This window comes from Zonotrichia leucophrys, chromosome 2, assembly GCF_028769735.1.
Source record: "Zonotrichia leucophrys gambelii isolate GWCS_2022_RI chromosome 2, RI_Zleu_2.0, whole genome shotgun sequence".
NCBI lineage: Eukaryota > Metazoa > Chordata > Aves > Passeriformes > Passerellidae > Zonotrichia > Zonotrichia leucophrys.
Window position 1 is genome coordinate 3463401 of NC_088171.1, and position 23656 is coordinate 3487056.

Consider the following 23656-nt stretch of genomic DNA (forward strand, 5'->3'; position numbering starts at 1 on the left):
CCTGAACAAACTGAACTTTTTAAATAATGAAGTCCTGAGCTGAGTTTATCAGAGCCTGAAAAAGGGAATAACTGATGGTATCTCCTCCGTGCAGAGCTCATTAAAAGTCAGGTTTCAGGTCCTGGTATCAGGTGCCCAGCTCAGCTCTCACAGCCTCACATTTATCTCCCACCAAAGAGCCAGCAGCTCCAACAGGGGCAGGATATTAAATATTCCATGGAAAATGATTCCATGGTGGAATATTTCACGTTCTGCAATCTTTTCCTCCACCAAGTGCAATAAATTGGAGTGCAGCCATTACCTCATGATAGGTTATAATACAAAATAAAAGCTATCTGATAGCATCAGATGGCTTTTTAAATGCCCTGAATTATGCACTCTGAGAGTTTTGGTGATCTGTATCTTTTTCTCTGTTGACATTTTTCAGCACCACCTGTGATGTGTGAAGAAAGCTTTTAGGTGCTCACTTTTGTATAAAAAGCTTTTTTTTTTTCCTGATAAAAGGAAAGTGAAACTGGCCTTGCAAGACACATAAAGTGTATTTTTACAAATTATTGCTTCTGTAAACACACCCTGCACCTGCCTGATAGCTCTTACCACACCAATCTTCCTCATTGCTGTCCCAGACATGCTGAAAATATTTCTGCAATAAATAAAGAAGGGAATGGAAAGCAGAACTCTGGCTTTGCCTGTGAGAATAAGCAAATCTTGGAATGGTTTGAGTTAGAAGGGACCCTAAATGATCATTCCAAATGATCATTCCATTCATCATTGGAATGATTTGGGATCATTCCAAATCCCTGCCACTGTCCCAGGTTGCTCCAAGCTCCATCCAGTCTGGCCTGGGACACTTCCAGGGATCCAGGGACAGCCACAGCTTCTCTATTTTTAGTGAGTAGAAGAGAATATCTGGAGTTTAAAGAATAGGAACAATCAAAGATTGATACCTGCAAAATTCTTTGCATGCACAGTCCAGTGCTGTAATAATCCCATCACAAGTTCAGGTAAAGCTTCGTGCCCTTTCATCTGACCCGGCACACAGACAACATTTACTAAATAGCCTTCCAGAAAATGCTTTTCTTCCTCCTAAACTGACAGACTTTTGTGGTGGTGTTCACAGAGGTCCCAGGATGAGGGAAGAGATGAGAATCTTGACTCCATGTTTGAGAAGGATGATTTATTATTTTATGATATATATTAAAAGAAAATGCTATATTAAAACTATACCAAAGAAACAGAAGAAAGGATTTCATCAGAAGGCTTGAAAAGAATAGAATGATAACAAAATCTTGTGACTGACCAGAGAGTCTGAGCCAGCTGGCCTGTGATTGGCCATTAATTAAAAACAACCAACATGGACCAATCACAGATGCACCTGTTACATTCCACAGCAGGAGATAATAATTGTTTTTCTTTTCCTCTGAGGCTTTTCAGCTTCTCAGGAGAAAAATCCTGGCAAAGGGATTTTTCAGAAAATATCATGGCGACAGATTTTATCTTGGAAAACTGCTGGGACTGGGGGCTTGGCAGGCAAAAATCCATCTGAGGGCAGAAAGAGCTGCACGGTGCCTTGAAAGAAGGAAATCTCTCCTTTCCCTGTGGCATCACTTGGATGCAGCAAAGAGGACAAGTTTGGCCAGATCAGATTGTGTTTGGGGATTGATAAGTGCTTCCCCATTAATTAATTAATTATAAATGTTTACTCAGTGTCTGCAGGGAGCGTACACATGTATTTATCAATCCTCACCCAGTGCAGTAAGTGGCAATGAGTTAAAACCACAGCTTCTCTCCATTCCCATCAAAAGAATTGCTCTGCTCACCTGCCTGTCCCAAAAACCAGAGGATGCACACTGCCAGAGGCTGTGCTTTGCTTCGGGAAGCATTCCAGGTGAATCTGGAGGAGCTGTATAAAATAAAGTGTGTGGCTTTCCCAATTCAGGAGCATTTACCACCTCTCTGGGTGTCTCAGGTGCAGTCTTTAAAGTCAGGGTTAGGATATTGTTGGAATTGGCTGCTGAGAGTTTCAGATTTCTGTGCTGCCGGGCACTGACCCCCCAGAGAACACTGCACTGACCTGAGGCCGTGGAGAAGCTTCCAGAATGGAATGATAGAACTGGGATTGTGGGTGTGGAGTTCGGATAGAAGAGTGTGATACCACAGGGTGGGAAACTCAGAGTTTAAGGGTTTACAATAGAGTAATGGATATAAAGCAAGATGGAGGTTTTGGGGCGGAGGCTGCTCCTTCACATTCTCCTCCTTCTTCTTCTCCATGGGTTTGGGTGGTTTTGTGTAACTGGATAAAAATGTCCCCATTGCAGGGCATGGGTGGTTGGTTATTGGGTTAAAAGTAAAAATAATTTAGGTGTCATTTCTTAATTGGACAGTTTATCCAATTAAGGATAGTTTTTTTATTTTTTATAATGACTTGTCATTATAAAAATAAACTTTAAAAATTAAATAAAAATTTTTAAAAGAAGAGGGTTTTTTCCCCATTTTAATTATTTCAACTGTGACTCCCACACCCTCAGCTTTGCCCTGCCCTTCCTTGCCAGACTCTGAAGTGCTCTCTGGAGCTGAATATCTCCTGGAGGGCTGCAGGGAGAAATCCTTCATGCCTCTGAAGAAGCTGGAGCTCAGATCCCTCTACCCAGCAGCTCAGCCTTCCTCTCTGCAAGCCAAATACCCCACCAGCAAGCCAAGGGCTGCCCCAGCCTCACTCAGAGCCCTGCTCTAGGAGGTTCTGGCTCAGAAATAGCTGCAAGAAACGCAGTGACACAAGAGCTCTCATTTCCTCTCCCTTTGAAAGGTTAATAAACAGAAAACAGGTCAATTCTCACACTGCTTTGCAGAGCTGGCAGACTGGAGCATTAAAAACCCATTTATTGGATTCATATCTACACTCACAGCAAATTGTGGTCGAAGCTTATCTAGGAAGCAGCAGAGAATGACTTTGCCTCATGAATAAAGATGAATTCCAGAGCTTTGGCACAGCCCTGAGGTGGGACTTGGTCTGGCTGAGCAAAGAGATGAATGGCAGCAGGCTGGTAGCACTCTGAAGCCAGGAGAACTCCCAGCTCAGGGAAAACCCTTTGAGCACATCAGTCTTTCAATAAATCATGGAATTATTCAGGCTGGAAAAGACTTCCAAGGGCATCAAGCCCAACTCTACCCTCCAAACCCTCACACCAAATTCTCCCTAATGCTTGGGGTCACTCCAGGTCTCTTGTGGAAGACATTCCCCCACATTTTGCTCCTGGAATCCCTGTTCAGATGCAGGGATGCCCATCTGACCCCTGGGGTTCCTCAGGAGCTCTCAGCACCCTCAGGGATAACAGCAAGGCAAAGGCACAGCTCAGCAAAGCAGGCTGAGCAATCCCAGGGCACCATCACAGCCTGCTGTGCTGCAATAAAATCTCATTTTCACTCCGATTTCATACCAGCAGGCAGCTTCCAAGCTCTCAGCACTGTAAACAGCCACGGGGTGACATTTATTGTCCCCCTGACAGGCCCAGCCTTGTGGTTTGCCTCGTTAAAAGCATCTCATTACAGCCAATTATCACAGCATCCATCTCCCTGTCCCAGCTGAGCTCTGATCTCTCCCTCACTGAAGGGAACACACCCCAAAAAATGGTGCCTGCACCAATCCATAACTCAGAACCACCCATGAGTCTGAATTTAATCTCAGGGGAGGAAAACTCACCATGAGCCCTGGGTCACTGCTGCCACCACAGACTCCAGAGACCTCCCAAATGAGGGATGATTTTCTATTTGAAAGTTGTATGAAATAATAAAAAATACAGTAGGTAGATGCTTTTTCTGCCATAAATTTTGTAAATTAAATGCAGTGGAATTTTGATTGTGAATTTAGGAAAATTTTTAGAATTCACAACCTCGCGTGCCCACCACCCAGGAAAACGCCTGGGTCACCACTGCCACAATAAACTCCAGAGAGCAGAGACCTCCCAAATGAGGGATAAATTTCTATTTAAAAGTTGTATGAAATAATAAAAAAATACTGTAGATAGATTCTTTTTATGCCATAAATTTTGTAAATTAAATGCAAATGGATTTTGATTCTGAACCTAAGAAAATCTTTAGAATTCACAGCTTCCTGTGCCAAGGCGCTGCACAATTTAAGTGTCCACTGACAGAAAAATTCTATCTTTTTCTGAATTCATTTTGAACATGTAAATAGCCACGGGGTGACATTTATCAATTTTATATTTAAAAGTTGTATGAAATAATAAAAAATACCATGGATAGATTTTTTTTGCCATAAATTTTGTAAATTAAATGCAGTTGAATTCTGATTCTGAACCCAGGAAAATTTCTACCATTCACAACCTCCCAAGGCAAAGTGTTGCATGATTTAATTGTCCACTGACAGAAAAATTCTATTCTTTTCTGAATTCACTTTGAACCTGCTCATTGCTGCTTTCACTAGGAACTGCTCAGTTCTTTTACAAAGACAGAAATATTCACAGCCTAACCACAACATCCCTTTCCCTGGGGAGAAAACCCATAAAATCCTCTTTAGCATCCCTCCTCGGGCATCTCATTTTCAAGCTGAAGTGTCCCAGCCTATTCAGCAGCTTCCAGCATGGAAACGGCTCCCTGTCATTTCTCCCTGGTATCTTTGGTGGGTTTAATTCTACCCCATCCTTTCCTGGCCTTGCAGAGTAGGGTTTTACCCTATTTTTCTGAGACAGATTGGGTTTGACTGGGGTTAGTTTGGCTCTGAGGTTTAACCAAATGAATCCTCCCTCCTTTCCCTGAAAAAGTCACTGCTGTGCCCTCCTGTCCTCAATCCCACTCACATTCCAGCATCCTTTGGGCATCTCTCCTTCCCCCAGCTCCATCTCATCACATTTCTAATTTTTTATTTGTATCACCACTGACAATCTGCTCTGCAGCATCCCCATCAGAGCTTCCCTTCCAGCTTCCCATAGCTTTGTGTTTAATTTGGGTATTTTTGGTTTTTGCCTGTTGTGCTGCCTGCTCTGTAGGCAGGATGTGACAGAGAATCCAAGCTGCTGAAGGAAAATCACAATCCTGACAGGCTGCGACTTCTGGCATGGTGGCATTTCCTTCCATCAGCTCTGCTGGCGCTCTGGTGCTCCTTTGCTCATCATCCATTGAGGAATTTGCAGCCCCAGTTCAGCAGAAATGCCATCCCAGAAAGCATAAAGGATCCCAAAATTCAGGATAAATGAAAAGGGTTTGCTTTAGACTTTGCATCCTTCGGGCATCTCTCCTTCCGCCAGCTCCATCTCATCACATTTCTAATTTTTTATTTGTATCACCACTGACAATCTGCTCTGCAGCATCCCCATCAGAGCTCCCCTTCCAGCTTCCCACAACTTTGTGTTTAATTTGGGTAATTTTTTTTTGTCTGTTGTGCTGCCTGCTCTGTAGGCAGGATGTGACAGAGAATCCAAGCAGCTGAAGGAAAATCACAATCCTGCCAGGCTGTGACCCTGGCATGGTGGCATTTCCTTCCATCAGCTCTGCTGGTGCTCTGTAGCTCCTCTGCTCATCACTCACTGAGGGATTTGCAGCCCCAGTTCAGCAGAAAAGCCATCCCAGAAAGCATAAAGGATCCCAAAATTCAGGATAAATGAAAAGGGTTTGCTTTGGACTTTGCATCCTTCGGGCATCTCTCCTTCCCCCGGCTCCAGCTCATCACATTTCTAATTTTTTATTTGTATCACCACTGACAATCTGCTCTGCAGCATCCCCATCAGAGCTCCTCTTCCAGCTTCCCATAGCTTTGTGTTTAATTTGGGTATTTTTTTTTGCCTGTTGTGCTGCCTGCTCTGTAGGCAGGATGTGACAGAGAATCCAAGCCACAATCCTGCCAGGCTGTGACCCTGGCATGGTGGCATTTCCTTCCATCAGCTCTGCTTCTCTCTGGTGCTCCTTTGCTCATCATCCATTGAGGGATTTGCAGCTCCAGTTCAGCAGAAAAGCAATCCCAGAAAGCAAAAAGGATCCCAAAATTCAGGATAAGTGAAAAGAGTTTGCTTTGGACTTTGCCTCAATATCTGTGGCAAGTCTGAAATTTCATTTTTCCCACAAGCTGGACTTGATGATCTTAAAGGTCTTTTCCAGCTTAACAACTCCATGATTCTATAACAAGAAATCCATTATTTACTATAAAACCTGGTTTGTATTTCTGCAAGTAGAAGCTGTCCAAGCACTCAACAGGAATATATTAAAAAATAAATTTCTTCCTAAATGTTTGCAGAAATTTGACCCAAAGACATAAGAAAGAAACCTCACCTTAAAGCCCCCAGACTGAGTCAGTCTAATCAACATGAAAGAAATCACCAGTGACTGTCACTGGAGGGTGATTTTTAAGCATGAAAATCCTGAGATTTTCCATCAACAACATCTATTGGGAAATAATTTCATTAAAAAAAAAAAGTTTGTAATCATTCAGCCTTTTTTAACCAACAAACTAAATAAACACTCGGCTTTTTTAATCCCTCCTCTTCATAAATCAAATTTCTGAGCTGAGTCCTTCTGCCTAACTCCAGAACATGTAAACTGAAAGATCCAAGATTTAAGAAGGTTTACACAGGGTGTTGCCAAAACCATGACTTATCTCCTCAGCAGCCTCTAAACAAGATCTGCATGCTCTGAGACAGAGCATGATTCAAGGATCATTCCAGGGTTTCCTCAGGAGTTGTACACAACTGGATATACAGACAATCAGACTTTGAATTTAGGGACCTTCCTAGATGGTTTTTCCCATATTGGCATCTCCAGAGAGAAATTCATAGCGAAGGTGACTGGCTCAACCTCTAGGAATGCTTTTCCCAACTTCCCAACCAGGTAGAAAGGATGGAGACCATCATTAAAGTGCTCTGATAAAGTCAATATTAATAGAAAAACTAAAAGAAAAGTTGAGGAAGGAGAATCTTTTTAACCAGAAATCTCATGGGATTTGAGAGGGACAAACACAGGCTGCTGTCAGAAACAAAACTTCTGCATAGATGGATTTAATCTGAGCTCCAGATTAAATTATTAATTTAACTATCCAGAGCTTTGAAAACACTTGGAATTTATTTTCCGTTGCATCAATGCCACTTTCTTTCTTTGTATTTTTATAATCTTTGCACAGCTAAGGCTGTGTGCATTTATCTATTATCCCATGTTTTAAAAAAAAAAGGAGCCAAAACTTCTGCTGGCATTTAGAAGTGTGGCACATTCTCCAAACTGAAATGCCTTTTCCAACATAAATTTATGTCCACTAAGTGGCTGCTAATCCTGACAAACCCTGGGACAGCTGTTCCCAAATCAAACAAACGCTGCTGCTGTTAGAGAGATTCCAGCCACGAGTCAGCAACAGCAAAACCAAGGCAAAGCCTCCACCCCTGCTGTGTTTTAAGGCAGAAAACAGATGTTGGAAAATCTTAATATATGGGGAAAGGGGAGGTCAGGGTGAAAAGCAGGGAGGTGATGAGGTGCTGTGTGGGTCTGTGCTGGAATTTCATCCTGGTTTTGGTGGGTGGGTGCGCTCACACAAGCAACTGAGGGACCACTGTTGGAAACATGGAATTGTTGAGGTTGGAAAAACATTTTGCAGGCATTGAGGCCAAGAGTTAACCCAGCATCACCCTGTTCATCACTAAATCACTAAAATTCAACTGGGAATTAGCAGTGCTCACTGGAGAGCTGGAGCTAAATCCCAATCCCAAGCACCTGGTGATAAATCCCAATTTTCAGTGAGGCTGGGATTGCATTCCTCCCTTCTGAAATACAGAATCATGGAAGAGTTTGGGTTGAAAGGGAACTTTAAAGGTCATCTTGTTCTACCTCCTTGCCATGATTTCACCTCAGCTGGCCAAATCCCCTCCAAGCCATTGAACACCAGCACAGAGATTTTCTGTGAAATGTTTTTTTTCCCCTACACATCTGAGCTGCTCACTAAGATTTTAAATATTTAAATATCCCCTCATTTTAAATATTTTGACCACAGGCAAAACAATGTGAACAGGATCCATCACATCCTCAGAGAGCTGCCTACACCTGGCCAGAACACACCAGAGAAACCCAAAACCAAGTGAAAATCCCTTGCCAAAAGTCATTCCCATGCCATGGCTGTGTGCCCATGGAGCAAGGATGGACAGAAAAAGAACCATTTTTAGGGAAAATTTTGCTGACTGTTGTTTCCTCAGAAAGAAACTCCTGGTCTGGAAGAACAGCATCAACTTCAGGCTGGATCAGCCAACACCAAATTCTGAGGCTTGTTTTACCACTGTGACAATGCTGCTCCTTCCTGTTTCAGGGGCCAGATTTCACACAGAATCTGCAAAAGTTCTCCTTTGAAAACCCCATGGCAGATTTCTTTATTTTAAGTTGCCAGGGAGTGGATTCCACCTCTTCAAGAGCTTCAGCATGAAGGTGTTTGGGAAGATTGAGGGAATGGCAAAGGAGGACCATTTGGAAGGACCTGTCCTATTGTGTATCATGATCATGGCCAAAGAACTGGGAGAAAAATTCCTGATAAATAAAAGGAAGCTTGACTTTGGTACTGATCCTGTATGAGAGTCTGGGGTTTAAGGTCTTCAAGTCCCATGGCTGAATTTTCTACTGTGTAGGAGAAACCACCCTGTGAAGGAATGGAGGTGACTGATGCCACATGTGGGAGCTGCCCAGTGCTGCTGGTCAGAGCAAGAATGAAATTAAAAGGCCCTTTGTATCACCTAGGCTGGAATAATAGGAAAAAAAAGTAAATTAAAAATTAATTAAAGAGAATGTGGCAAAAAGTCCAGCAGGTCCTTTTGCCTTCAGAGAGACCACAAAGATCAAGCACATTTTAGACTGAGCAAAACTGGTTTTTTTGAGTATGTAGATAGAGGTTTGATTTAGGGTTTGATTTAGCAGGCCAGCAGCTGCCATGTAATGCCATTCCTGTTCTCCCAGGATTTTTTAAGAGGCTGATGGATGTGGTACAAGACTTATGAGAGCTCTACACAGCTCTGAAATGACAGAACCACAGAATCCTTGAGGTTGGGAAAGACCCCAAAGGTCACCAAATCCAACCGCCAGCTCAGCACCACCATGCTCACCACTGATCCACGTCCTCAAGGGACACATCCAGAGATTTTCCCATCCTGCTTTGGGAATTTTCTGGAATTTTTGAGCTGGATCAGCCTTCTCCAGCACCTGGAGAGCTGCTGATAGCAGGATTGTCCCACAAATCCCACTGACACCTCATCTGCCCCAAGGGAGGTGAGAATTCACTTGAACTTTTCCAAGCAAGGAACTATTAATTATTTCTTATCTTGCTGCACTATAAACAGATGGTGATGAATAAACAGGCTCCTAATTTAAACTTCATCAATGTTTTTTTCCAGCTTGATTTTTAATTTCCATATGTTCACTGCTTCTCCTCCCATCAAACTTGATTTGACTTCTTAAGGGGGGCACTGACAGAGGTCCCCCCAGGCTCCAAATTTGGCTTTTTTTAGCCAGCCTCCACTGTGGAACAGCAAAAGCAATATTCAGAGTTTAAACAACATGGGCCATTTCCCACCTGGATTTTTTTCCATGCCACAATGGTGACGATGAACTTGCAGAACTCATCTCTATCTCACAACAAGTGTGAGGCATGTGCAAGGTAGCAGATGTGAACATTGAGAGGGGGAATGCCACTATTTTTCCTGTATTTTCCATTTTCCAGGCTTTTTAAATTGGGTTTTGTTATGTTTCCAAGACAGACAGGCTTAGAGAGCAAACAAAAATGTGCAGTGTTGAAGGACTAGGTGTATCAGGCCAGGCTGGATGGGGCTTGGAGCAACCTGGGATAATGGAAGGTGTCCCTGCCATGGAAGGGGATTGAAAGGAGAATATCTTTAAGGAGGTTGGAAAGAGATGATCTTTAAGGTCCCTTCCAACCCAAACGACTCCATGATTCTGTGATTCCACAAAGGCCATGCTTCCTGCACATCTCTTGGTCTCCAGAGCTGCTCATCCCACCCAGACACGAGTTATGGTTCCTTATTCAGCTGTTATCCCTAAATAACTCCTGCTTCTGAAAGAGTATCTGATTGCAGAGCAAATTAATTAGCAATAATGGGATAAACAGATAATGAGCTGAGCCAGCCGACCTAGACCTGATTGATTTTCCTGCCTTTTTTAAAAAAAGAGAGGGCTACTCTTTAAAATTTATTATCATTTAATTTGTGTGCTTCGGTTTAAGCTGAACTGTTTGTAAATTAAAACTGTGGAGAAGTGAGCTTTCCCTAAAAAAAACCCAAAAAACAAACAAAGCAGAAATACTCCTTTGTGCATGACATAAAAGAGGCAAGTGAAAAGAGGCAAGTGATTCCTGCCTTGCAGCCTTCAGGAACTCAACAGAGAGAGGGATTTGCCTCTGTCTGTGAGGCTGGGAAGGAAATCCTCTTCTTCCAGCCCTTGGGAGAGCTTCTCTCCTGCTGCTCAGTGCACTGACAGCTGAGCAGCGACTGTGCTGCACACATATATATATCCTGCAAAAAGCACCTGGAGCTGAATCCCAATTTTCAGTGAGGCTGGGATTGCATTCCTCCCTTCTGAAATACAGAATCGTGGAATAGTTTGGGTTGAAAGGGAACTTTAAAGGTCATCTTGTTCAGCCCCCTTGCAATGATTTCACTTCAGCTGGCCAAATCCCCTCCAAGCCACTGAACACCAGCACAGAGATATTCTGTGAAATCTGTTTTTTTTTCCTACACACTTGAGCTGCTCACTAAGATTTTAAATATTTAAATATCCCTTCATTTTAAATATTTTGACAGCAGGCAAGACAATCTGAACAGGATTCATCACATCCTGAAAGAGCTGCCTACACCTGGCCAGAACACACCAGAGAAACACAAAACCAAGTGAAAATCCCTCACCAAAAGTCATTCCCATGCCATGGCTGTGTGCCCATGTGAATCTGGTCTCTGTCTACCTATTCCTGATTTTAGTGGCAAAGAACCCACTCCTGTGTTGAATCACATATTGTATTTGTGATAGATGAGTAATGCCATGACTGACTCACAATTAATAGACAAATATCATGGATATAGGTTAAGAAAAGTTTTTAGATTTATAGTTATGTTGTACTATTGCATTTGTGCTAGATGAGGAATACAATGACCGACTCTCACAATTAATAGACAAATATCCTGTATATAGTTTAAGAAAAGTTTTATAGATTTATGGTTATGTTGTACTATTGCATTTGTGCTAGATGAGTAATGTGATGACTGACTCTCATACTAATGGACAAATGTCATGTATGTAGGTTAAGAAAAGTTTTACAGATTTATAGTTATGTTGTACCCCTCATGTGGTTATCAAGGGACAGCTGCAGTTGGGACATCTGGGAGGGCTGGATTGTCACTATGGAACACCTGACCTCCAACCAGGATTTGAGGAAGAGATCTCCACCACTGGACAGCAAAGAAGGGGCTGATGGACAGAACTTTGGGAGGGGTTAAAGGGTTAAAAAGGGAAAACCTCCCTTGTGAGGGGGCTGAGCACATGGCAGGGAAAATCTTTTGCTCCCAGCGCTGCAACATTTTTTCTTTATTCGGCCTTCTGTTGTATTTTTGCTAAGGTTTAATAAACTTTCCTGAACTATGAAAAGTGAGTAGCTATTTCTCCCACATTTGATGTCTCTGCCAGTTATTTCGGCATGGAAAGAACACCAGGGCAGAGCAGTGCAAGGCCAGTCCTTCTCACCAAATCCAGCTCTGTCCTGCAACACAACTGCACCCCACACACCCTTCCAGAAACCGGGCAAGCTCTGCCACCAAGTCCATAAAACTCTCCTTCCTGCACACCTGCAGAGAGGCTGTTGGGTGTCCTCTGATGGTTACAAACTTCCTTAAATGCCCAGACTTTGCTCTTGGTGCTGTTTGGTTCTCCTCTGTACACACTGCCAGCTCCAACTGCTTTTCCCTGTGGATTTCCCCCTCGCTGCATCCTCTGCAGCCTTTCCTGTGATGGAAAACTGTGGGAACACAGGAAAATTCCTCTGGCTGCCCTGAAGGACTTGAGACCCAGTCAGGGGGCTCAGAGACCTTGGCACAGAGCCCAGGACCCCCCTGTGCCTTTGATTGAGCCCTTGGAAAAAACAATTACCAACCTTATATGGAGAATTACAAGCCATGAAAGTTTAAGTAGTATGATAGTGAATTTATCCTAAGGTGAAAAATAGATTTTTGGGGTTTTTAGAATGGGGGTTCAGGGGGCAAGATGGAGGAATTGGGGCATGTCCAGCCTTTCTCCTTCTTCTTCTTGGCCTCCATCTTCTGCTGTGATGGTGGCACTTTTGGATTGGTTTAGAGTAGAAGCTCACTGTCTAACATGGCTGATGGGTATTGGAAAGTAATTGTAAATATTGTATAGTATAAAAAGATAACACCACCCTGAGGGTGGTCAGTGTGCCTCTGACTGTCCTGCTGGACAGACCTCAGATGGACAGGAGAAAAAATTTTATAGATAAGGAACAAGAAACAACCTTGAGACCAAGAAATGAAGAGCTCTGACTCCATCTTCGACCACCAGGCTGGGAAAAGAGACTTTCTGACACATCTTGGGGTCACTCTGAGCAGTGAGAGACCCCGAGAGAAAACAAATTAAATAAACTTCTCCTCATCAGAGTTAGACAATATTTAATAAGCACTGGGCTGTAGAGAATCACAGAATCATCAGGGTTGGAAGAGACCTTTAAAATTATCAAGTCCATTTGTCAAACTTCCTAAAGTATGGGTAAATCCACAGATAATGAATCATTCTCCTAAAAGGGAATAGATTTACATGGATCATCTCCTCCCAATCCCCTGCCAAGGGCAGGGACACCTTCCCAGGTTGGCCCAAGCCTCATCCAGCCTGGCTTTGGACACTTCCAGGGATGGCAGAAATTTATCTGAAAAGAAACCTGGATTTGATGCATGTTCAGTCCCTGTGAGGAAGGGGTGGGTGTTTGAAGGAAAAAAAAAAAAAGAGGGTTAAGAAGGTCACTGTTGTTTATCAGTGGAAATCCACCTGCTCAACCCCAGCCAGTGCTCAACCTCAGCACCATCAAGTGCTCTTAACAAGTGACTAATCTGCCTGACACATCAAATTACAGCTGTGATTAAGCCCCTCTGATCAATACCATTGATAATGGCTCCTAAACAAAGCTTTCTCTCCAGAATGTACCGAGACACTGTTTATTTCCACTCTTTTGATTAGAAAGGATAATAAAACACTCATTAAACCTCAAGTGGTTCTCCTTTTCCTGAAAAGGTGTTGGAAGTGCAGAAAGCAACACAACCACCTGGCCATAAATCAAAGTGTAACACTGCAGATCACAGGGAGCCTCAATTTTCCATCCAATTTTCCAGGAAAAACATTATTTTAATTCAGTTCCATTCCCCTGAACAGGAGGATGGAACTGGGTTAAAACCATGTTTTTCCTCAGAGTTTTACTAGGATTTCTCTTTCCAGCAACACTCAGATGAAACAGTCATCACCTTCATAGGATCTCATATCATCACCTTCATGAGATTTCTCTCCAGCAAACTCCCCCCTTGCCCCCACCCATCAAAGTTCAAAGTTTGATTTTACAGCTCAGGCACATTTATTGACTTATGGAGCCCCACTTCAGAAAAAAACACTTTCTTTGACTTGTGCTCACATTCTGTGAACACTCTGAAGGGGAAACACATCCTATGTAGGCACTTGGAAATTGTCTGTCCACACAGCACATAACAGAGCTCCCCACACACTCATCCACATCACCCATTTAAGAGCCAACAATTCTGCTTTTTTCTGTTGCCTCCAGGGCAGTTGTGAGTGTCTGGATAATAAATTCAGGTATTGAGCTCCTAAATACCTGCTGATGTTTTGGGGTAAATAATTGCCAAATGCTTTCCACAAAGGAAGGGACCTTAAAATCATCTCCTTCCATGGGCAGGGACACCTTCCACTGTCCCAGATTGTGCCAAGCTCCATCCAACCTGGCCTTGGACACTTCCAGGAATCCAGGAGCAGCCACAGCTTCTCTATGAGAGGAATGAAGGATTTGTCTTTCCAAACAAGCTGTGGGTCTGTTGGTGGATAAAACCAGCACTGAGATATAAAAGAAACAATGGGAAGGATTCCACTGATTGAGGAATGGAAAAAAGATATTTGCTTTTACAAATAGACTTTAGGTTTGCTGATAAACAAAGCTGGATGTTGAAAGATGAAAGAAACAATGGGGAAAACCCCTAAATTCCATAAGAATTAAAAATTAAAAGGGAGGGTTATAGATTAGAGGGAAATCTTTGGTATCAGGCATTCTGGGAAGTCTGAACCTCTCAAGTACCTCAGCCAATGGGGAAAGAGAGAAGGGAAATGTGGCTGGAAAATTGGGATAAAAAGGGAGGCTGGGTCCTCCAAAAGTTTGAGAGACCCCAGGTGAATGCCCCATGGCCTCTCCCTTTATTTGAATAAAGCCAAAAAGGTCTCCTCTGTCTCCTTTTTGGACATAAACCTCTGGCGTTTGTGGATTAATTTTCCTGACATCTGGAAACCTGTGTCAGATCTCACCACCCTCTCAGGAAAGAATTTCTTCCTAATATCCAATCTAAACCTGCCCTCTTTCAGTTGGAAGCCATTCCCCTTTGTCATTCCAGTTCCAGTACTGTATTCATGGACAAAACCATTTTCCTGTGCTTAAATCTGCAATTTCTGAATCAATCCAATTCATCAGTAATGACTGGTGGAGATTTTTCCCAGTCCAATATTTCAGCATTCCAGGGAATTATGCAGTCCAACATTTCAGCATTTCAGGGAAAAAAACTCTCCAAAGGATTTCTATGTACTGGCTTTGGGCATGAATGACTTGCAACGTGGCTGTGTGTCTTTACTTCAGAATTGGGAAAAATATTTCCAATAATTAAATTCTGTTGTTACAGGGAAAACAAAAATAAAGAAAAAAAAAAAGAAAGAAAAAACAAAGAAAGAAAAAAAAAGAAAGAAAATAAAAAAAGAAAGAAAAAAAAAAGAAAGACAAAAAAGAGCTGATGTGGATTATAGTTTCCAATGACAAAAATCATTTTGGAAAAGCAGAAAAACACCATCACTTCAACTATTTATTCTCCTTTTAATGTATTGTATTTAATTAAATTTCTTTAAATATCCATGAAAACTAAATTAAGCATTTAGCTGGCTTTCAGATGAAGGTTTTTATCCACCCTGAGTTCTCCCTTTACTGGATTCCAGAAAAACATTTCTTCAAAAGACTCCATTTAAATGTACAAGGACACTTGAAACAGCTTCCAAATCAAAGACAAGCATCCCTTAGCAGATAAAAGCAGGGGCCAAAAGCCTTCCTGGCATCCAGGAAGCTCCTCCTGGGATCAGCTTGTCCCAGGATTCTGCTCCATCAGAGCAGCCCTTCACTCTGTGGCCTGGCTGCAATCATTGCCAGTGGAGACTTTCCTCTTCCACTTTTCCCTCTTTTGGGAGGAGGGATGCAAACCTCATCCAGGATTTCAGATTCATCTTCCCAGCAAAATGATCCCTTTTTTATTTTTTTTTGGATCCTGGCAGTCTCACCTGGGTTCCTACACACCTTTGACTGACAGACGTGGGGTTGGTAACTTGAGAGAGGCATTGGGAGGGGGAGAGATCCAAGTGGATGCATTAATTTGGGGTTCTGACAGCTCTGCTGCAGGACAGGGTGGGATGGGATGGGATGGGATGGGATGGGATGGGATGGGATGGGATGGGATGGGATGGGATGGGATGGGATGGGATGGGGCAGCACCAAAACCTCCCTCCTTTTCTGACCATTGAAGCAGGAAGAGGGTTAAGGAGACTGAAGACCCTTCCAGGGGGATTTCTTAGTGTGGTGATTGTTCCATGAACATGGAGAGGATCTCAGCTGCCTGTCCCAACTCCAGAAATACTTCACAGCTTTTGAGCACTCTCTGCTCCACCATGAGGACAGGAGCAATTCTGGCACAGGGAAGGGAGGGCATCTCAATCAAAGGAGATGGTCACAATGACATCCCTTAGGTCCAAGACTCAGGAGAACTTCAGGCTTCCAGTTCCCAAGGAAAAAGTGGAAAAATTCCAGTTCAAGGAGGTGGACTGTCGCAGACATCTTTTCATTAAAAATCTTTCCTTAAGATTTTTTCCTCCTGAGAAGCTGAGAGGCCTCAGGGATGTAAACAATGATTATCTGCTGCTGTGGAATGCAACAGGTGCATCTGTGATTGGTCTCATGTAGATGTTTAGAATTAATGGCCAATCACAGTCAGCTGGCTCGGACAGAGAGTCTAAAGCAGCTGCCTTTGTTATCTTCTTTTCTTTTCTATTTTTAGCTAGCCTTCTGAGATGAAACTTTTCCTTCTATTCTTTAGTATAGTTTCAATCTAATATATATCACAAAATAATAAATCAAGCTTTCTGTAACATGGAGTCAGATCTACATCTCTTCCTTCATCCTAATACCCCTGTGACCACCATCACTGTGGACAACTGTGATTAAACCCACTGGAACACCTCAGTCAGGCATTCCCAGCCAGGAGGCTGCAAGGGAAGCTGCAGAGCTGCTGGAACTCTTGGCTGGCTTTGGAAGCACCTATTTCTCTGCCTCCTGAAGAGCAGCTGGAGGAACCCTTGCTCCAGCAGCAGAAGGGCTGGGAAACGGCCAGGACAAGGCAGCTGTGAGGCTGAGGGACCTGGGTGTGCTGGCCAGGGAGGGACAGAAGCGTTGCCGTACCTGAGGTGTGGTTGTCCCAGGTGAGCTCTGCCAGGCACTGGCTGCGCTCCTCCTCGATCTCCAGCATGATGCTGCACTCGGGCCGCGTGCTGGACGCCTGCAGGGAGGGCACAGAGGGACACAGTGAGCAAAGCCCGTCCTCAGGGAGGCATTCCTGGGCATTCATGGCCTCGTGGGCCAGGCTGGAGCTCTCCAGGATCACTGCACAGATCTGCACCCAGCCTTATTCTGTGCTCGCTCAGAGGAGGGATAACAACCCAGAGCTGCTGAAAAAAATCAGCATTTCTCTCCATTTCCTTAGGAAAAACCCATTTTTTTCTGATGATCAGTGTGATAATTCACTTGTGGGGAATTTTGGAAGGATTCAAGATGGGACCTCTGAATTGTTTTTGATGATGTGGTTTATTTTTCTTATCTTCCACATGCGCAGGAAGGGTGAGTTCAGCTCACATCTTCACAGCATGATTCAGAAGGTCACCAGACCTCAAGTTACAAGACCTTTTAAGGAGTTATTGACCAATAAAACACTGCCAACAAGGATTATTTATTGTTTTAACCCAATCCTTAAATATTTAGTCTTATGGACCCATGCTACAGTGTAAGCTTTCTTAGCCAATCATGTTATGGCACACAAACCTACAGTGCTGCATTCTAAAATCCTTGTATACTTCTGTAACTACTTTTATGTTTTCTCTATCTTAAACTCTAAAACTCTAAATTTCCTCTTCTCAGCTTAATATGTCTCTGCTTTAAACTATAAATCCACATTCTCCCTTCTAGCACCTCAGTTTGGGAGCCTTTTCCAAGGTCTCAGATCAAATCCTGGGTTTAATTCTAAGCTTTGGCTTCCAGGCCCAAACTTCTGAGAGTTCCCTGAGTTTTGTATTCCAACAGATGAGGAGCAATTCTGCTGCTCTATGCTCTGGGAACCCTGCCTGGCTAACCAGCACCACCAGCTATGTAGGGCAGGGCAGATTTAATATTTATGCCAGGAGCAGTGGGACCTGTGCTTCGTGGTTTATTCCCTGGCTCTCACACTAATTCAAAGCACAACAAACCCCAAATCAAATAAGAACAGGATCTCTGATGCAGATTAGGAGATCAAGGAGCTAAAAAGGAGGGAATTCCCAGTGAGAAGGCTTTTCCCCCTCAAGTGGTTTCTCCCCAGTCAGCCCTAATCAAGTTTGTAATACAACAGTGGCCATAAATGTTCAGGTAATTAATTGTGGACTCCTCATAACGCGCAATTCATGAACTGCCTCAATCATAAAATGTGGGAATGGTGATTTTTAACTCCAAAAAAAGGAACTCGCACATATCTCAGTGTCCCCTTGTCACCAGCACCCTCTCAGCTTGGAGGGGACACCTTGACCATTGCCATGGCCAGAAACTGAGGCTGCTCCCAACCCCAGCTCTTCTAAAGGGATTGCAAAGGGCATTCAACAGGGAGGAAAATGGATTTGGAGAAATACGGAGCTGGATTTTCAGAAATCCAGCTGCAAAGAGGTGGAGAGAAGGGAATGATGTCGAGAGAGCCAAGCCTTGGCTTGAGTTCATGCTGTCCCTGTTAAATGTGATGTGGGAAAAAACATCAGCGGGGTGAACTTGAGGAACAGATCATGAGGACACAGGAGAAGTGATTGATTCACTGCTCCCTCTTGAGGGTTTCGGGATAACCATGTGTTTTAATCAGAAATAGGCAGAGAAAATAAATTAAGAAAACAAAAATAATTTCTTGTCTCGTTTCAAAATGTGTTGAGTTATTGCTCTGTTGATATATTTGCCAGTCAAGGTTTTAAGACTAAAAAAGTCCAGCAGTCCTTTGAAGGAACAATTGTTTGATGTAAATTTGGGCTAAGATTAAAAAATAATTTAACACACTAGATTAATCTCACCATTTCCTATTAACCTATCCTGCTCTCTTCCCTGTTTCATGCCATGCCTGGTTTAGATTTTAATTTCCTTTAGGTTGGGAGTGGGCCTTGATTAGTAGTGTATAAACAAATAATTGTGGTTTTCTAGTCAAATTAAAAATAAATAAAAATACAAACACCAGAAGAAGGGGAATCATTTGGAGTTGTCTTCGTTCTCAAATATTTCTTTTCCCCAAAGGGAAAGAGATCTTAGGAAATTTCATCTTGGCTCATCTGAAATACCATAGAGTTATTTTGTTTTGATTTACAGTTCTTCTTGCCATTTTATTTTAACCTTAAAAAAGCACGAGGGGAAGCGTGAGAGATTTGCAGAACACTTGCTGGAAAAATAAAGATGGAAATGTTTTCAAAACATTCTGACTTTTTCAAGGGGAAGTTTTAACTCTCTGGACTTAAACATTTGCCAAATTCATCTCACATCTATAAATACCTCTGATTTTCACTTTATAAATTAATTAATTCATACTACTCTAACTTTGATCCGGGTTGGCAAAGCACTCTGTAGTTCTGCAACAGATCTGAATTTTTTTTAGGCTGAAGATTTTACTCCAAGCCCATTAGCAAGTACTTCACTGCCACTTCTTCCCTTCACTAAAATCTCATGCCTGAGTTGGATAATTGTATATTCACCTCAATGGTCCAATATTTACTTCTGATCAAGGGGTTTTATCACCTTTAAAAAAACAAATGAGGCTCTATTTTGAAAAGTGGGCTTGTAACAGGCTCAGGTAAATTTGATTATATGTAGAATCTTGAAAATCTCATCATTTTTTGCCATACAATCCAAAAGAAAATGTATCTATTGTGAGAGGCTCAGATAAATTTGATTATGCATAGAATCTTTAAAATCACATCCTTTTTTTTGCTATACAATCCAAAAGAAAATATATATCTATGATAGGCAAAAGTCTGAAAAAAGAGAATCCAGCAGTTAAATACCAAAATACAGAAAATCTTGGATTTGTGGCGCTGGTGCTGACTTCTTGTGAGCTTTCAGGGAAGGTGGGTGCTCACACCAACTCCAAATAAAACTGCAGGTTGAGGGCAGAGGGGCTGGAAAAGGTCCTGGGGGTGCTGGTGACAGCAGCTGAACATCAGCCCAGATGTGCCCAGGTGGGCAGGAAGGGCACTGGCACTTGGATTGGACAGGAATTGGGCATCCTGCAGGACCAGGGTGGGGACTGAACCCTGTGCTGGGCACTGGTGAGGCCACACCTCCAACCTGGGGTCAGTTTTGGGCTCCTCATGACCAGAAGGACATTGAGGGGCTGGAGAGTGTCCAGAGATGGGAATGGAGCTGGAGAAGGGGCTGGAGCACCAGGAGAGGCACTGGTGAGGCCACACCTGGAATCCTGGGGTCAGTTTTGGGCTCCTCATGACCAGAAGGACATTGAGCAGCTGGAGAATGTCCAGAGATGGGAATGGAGATGGGGAAAGATCTGGAGCACCAGGAGAGGCTGAGGGAGCTCAGCCTGGAGCAAAGGAGGCTTGGGTAGGGACTTTTAGTGCCCTCTCTACAGTGCGTCTCCCGGAGGATAAATCCAGCCAACATTCTGCATTCCAGGATGACAAGTGCTGGGACAAGAAAGGGAGGGACCTTGTGCATCTGCACCAGCATGACAGGTGGGACAGCCAGGTGTGCTCTGCTCCAACGGAAAGTGACAGGACAAAGGGAACACCTAATCATCACCCGGATGTTTACGTTGGATATTGGAAATCCTCATGAAGAGTTGCACATAGGACACAAAGAACAAGTCTCACCCGCTGTTCTCAGTAAGGAAAAGGAATTTATTTCTGACTCTAACATTTACGGTTTTCTAAAAGTGACAGCGGATTGGAGGGTGACACTGCCACCTCTCCAATGACACTGGACAAACCAACAGTCCATCAAATTTCTCCTCCTCCACAAAGGAATGCAAAACAATGAGTTATTTACTCATTGTAAAGAAAGTGTGTGAGAAAGATCACTACAAGAATGTCAACATCAGAAGGCTTGGAAAATCTTAAAAAACCAGAGTGACAAAGGGTTAACCCTGGCACAGGCTGCCCAGGGCAGTGGTTGAGTCACCATCCTCTGGGGACACTTAAAAGCCATGTTGATGTGGCCCTTGGGGACACGAGTGAGTGGTGGCCTTGGCAGCGCTGGGCTAATGACTCCTCTTGATGATCTTGGAGATCTTTCCCAACCTTAATGATTTTATGGTCCCATAAAGAAAGAGTGGGATGTATCTCAGCTCCTCTGTCAGTGGGACACATCATCCCTCAGTTTTAGCTGAGTCAGAGCTCTATGTTTAGTCTGACCTGATTTTTTTTACCATTCCTCCAAGTCCACAGAGAGCAAGCAAACCCCAGCTCTGAAGGCTTTTATCCCACTCCACTGCCTGTGCTTGGATGGCTCCAAACTTAAACAGCCAGCACTCAGCTGGAAAAGGTCAGTGATGTGTGAATTTAATGTCCACAGACCTTTAACTCAATCAAGGTCAACAAACAGATTCACACTGGAGGACTTGGAGCTTATGGCTCATTTTGCACATTAACTAAAGGAGTAAATAAATAACTCCATCACTCCTCCTTCCTCCTCAGTGATAACAGCAATAACCCTCACATGGCACAGCAGTCACTGATACAGGCTGACAAAGGCAGGTGGAATAAAAATAACCCAAAAATATCACAGTTTTGACATCATTAGGAAAGAGAAAGTGTGGGTTTTTTGCTGGGGATCATCAGGGAACAAGTTCAGCTGCCTATATTCCCCCAAGGTGACAAAACGCTCATGTGGTTGGAGAGAGCCCTGAAGAACTGTCAGTCCTGCCTAGCAAGAGGAGCAGCTAAATAATTATCTTTCTTTGGTCTATTCCTCCTGGAAAAGTTGAATTAAACTTTACAGACAGCTTTGTACAAACTCACTTTACTAATTCTCCATTTCTAGGAGAATTAGTAAAGTGAGTTGGTACAAAGCTGTCTGTAAAGTCGAATTCTTCTCATTTTTACTATGTTGTGTTGTTCTGTTTGGGTTTTTTCCTATGGAAAAGGCAGAGATTTGGGGTTTTGGCCTCTTTCACTGCAATGGGCAACTGGCCACACAGACAAAGGGCTGGGGAACACATGAGTTCCTTTTTCCCATCCAAAAAGTAAATATAAAGCAAAAAACCACAACAAGCTCTGTTTAGCTCATGTCAACATCAGAGGGTGAGCTGCAATCCAGTTTCTTGGGAATATCCATTGTGGGTGAGGCTGAAATGTGGTAACCACCCCCTCAAATCCCTCCTGGCATGCCCCAAACACCCTGTAAAGGTGTGGTGGGTTTGTCAGGGGTTTTCCCACTCTGCAAGACGAAGGGATTGTTTTTCTGGATGTGATTTCTTGCAGCCCTGAGCTCCGCAGCAGCTCTCACTTAACAAGGAGCTGTAACCAAAGTCTTTATTAATGAGAGTTTTCCTTCCCAACAGATCCCAGGGATTGTTAGAGGATTACTGAGCAGTCTTGCTGCTGCAAATAAAGCCTTTGTGTACGCTCCTTAATTAAATACAATTCCAAAGATTGCCAAGACTTGGAGGAGTTGCAGAAGTGTTTAGTCTCATCTGCAGGGCCAGAATATCCAGGGGACACGTGGCAGCTGCTCAGAGACAGGTGGGAGCCACGGGAGAAGGGCTGTGAGCTCAGTGTGCCCCTTTCTGCTGATCCCAGGTGTGGGAAATGGATCTGTAGGGAATTCTGCAAGCCTGACAGGAGGCTCACAGTGTGTGCAAACCTTGAGATCAAAAATACTGATTTAGAAATAACATTGAATAAGGCAGTGTTGAGAGAGAACTGGAACTACAAACAAGTTTCAAAACCTTACAAATAAGACTGGATACTTTGGAGAAATAGAACAGGAAAGATGCATTGTAGTGAGACCCACCAAGGGTAATTCTAGATGATTGGCTTTAAAGCATTTACAACATGGTGCGGCTAAAGCTGATAACACTTATACTGTATTATAATTAAATAATAGCTTCTAATTATAATAACGTAAATTATAACATCTGTATTGTCTCACCCTTCACATAAAACTAAAAAAAAAAAAATAAAACAGCTCAATTACCCCATTTGCTAAAGCAAAAAACACCACAAAAAAACCAAAAACAAAAAACCAACACCCAGGGTATTCCTGGGCTCACTGGCTGGAGACTCCAGAGATGAGAACCAGGGTGAGCACAGGGATAACAGAATTTCTGGTCAAAAAAAGGAGGAGTAGAACTGAGAGGTTTCAGATGATGCAATTCCACCCCTCACCCATTTCTGTTCAGCTCAGTGGAAGTGGACACGGGTTCACATCCAGCTCTAAGTGACAATTTCTCCCCCTCCCCACTTCCCAGAGCTTCTGTGAAAACAGGAATGCACTAAGACAAGAGCAAGTTGCCTTCCAAGAGTTTCTGTATTTGACTTCAGCTACTACTCGAGGTTGAGATGGAGTTTCTTAACCCTTTCTCATGTGAACCACAAAGGAAATGAAAGATTTGAGCAGGCAGGTCTTATTTCAAGCATCAGAAAATAACCTCTCTCTGCCTTTCATCCATACTCTTTATTTGTAGGAACACAGGGCTGAAGGGATTTCTCTCAAAACAACCCTTGCTTTGATTTCTTCCCTAACTTCATTCAGCTCTGTCTTAAAACTTGATTTTCAGATCCTTTTTTGTTGTTTTTTTTTTTCCTTTTAGACATCCTCAGGAAAATACAGCTTTATTCCTAAAACTCCTCTCAGTCAGCCAAAAAATACAGTGTAAAAGGGCAAGAATGAGAAAAGGAAGACACCAAGGGTTTTTTTTCCTATAGTGATGAGTGACACAATTTCCAACAATAAGGCTGTCTAAAGCTGCAAAAGCTCCAATGCCCTGGGGAAAATAAATTTTTTAAAAGGGAGTATTTATGAAGTATTATAATTATTTGCCCTTCTGAAGGACCATTGTGTAAGAATCCAAAACTATGTTACAAATGTCGT

General features: G+C 43.0%; 1 protein-coding gene across 1 annotated transcript in view; it reads right to left on the reverse strand.

Annotated features, from left to right (window-relative positions):
* VIPR1 (vasoactive intestinal peptide receptor 1) overlaps window positions 1-23656 on the reverse strand; it is a 116786-nt gene that overhangs the window by 53567 nt on the left and 39563 nt on the right. The window contains exon 2 of the mRNA XM_064703807.1: window positions 16742-16838. Coding sequence (XP_064559877.1) covers window positions 16742-16838 — 97 coding nt within the window. The remainder of the gene's footprint in view (window positions 1-16741; window positions 16839-23656) is intronic.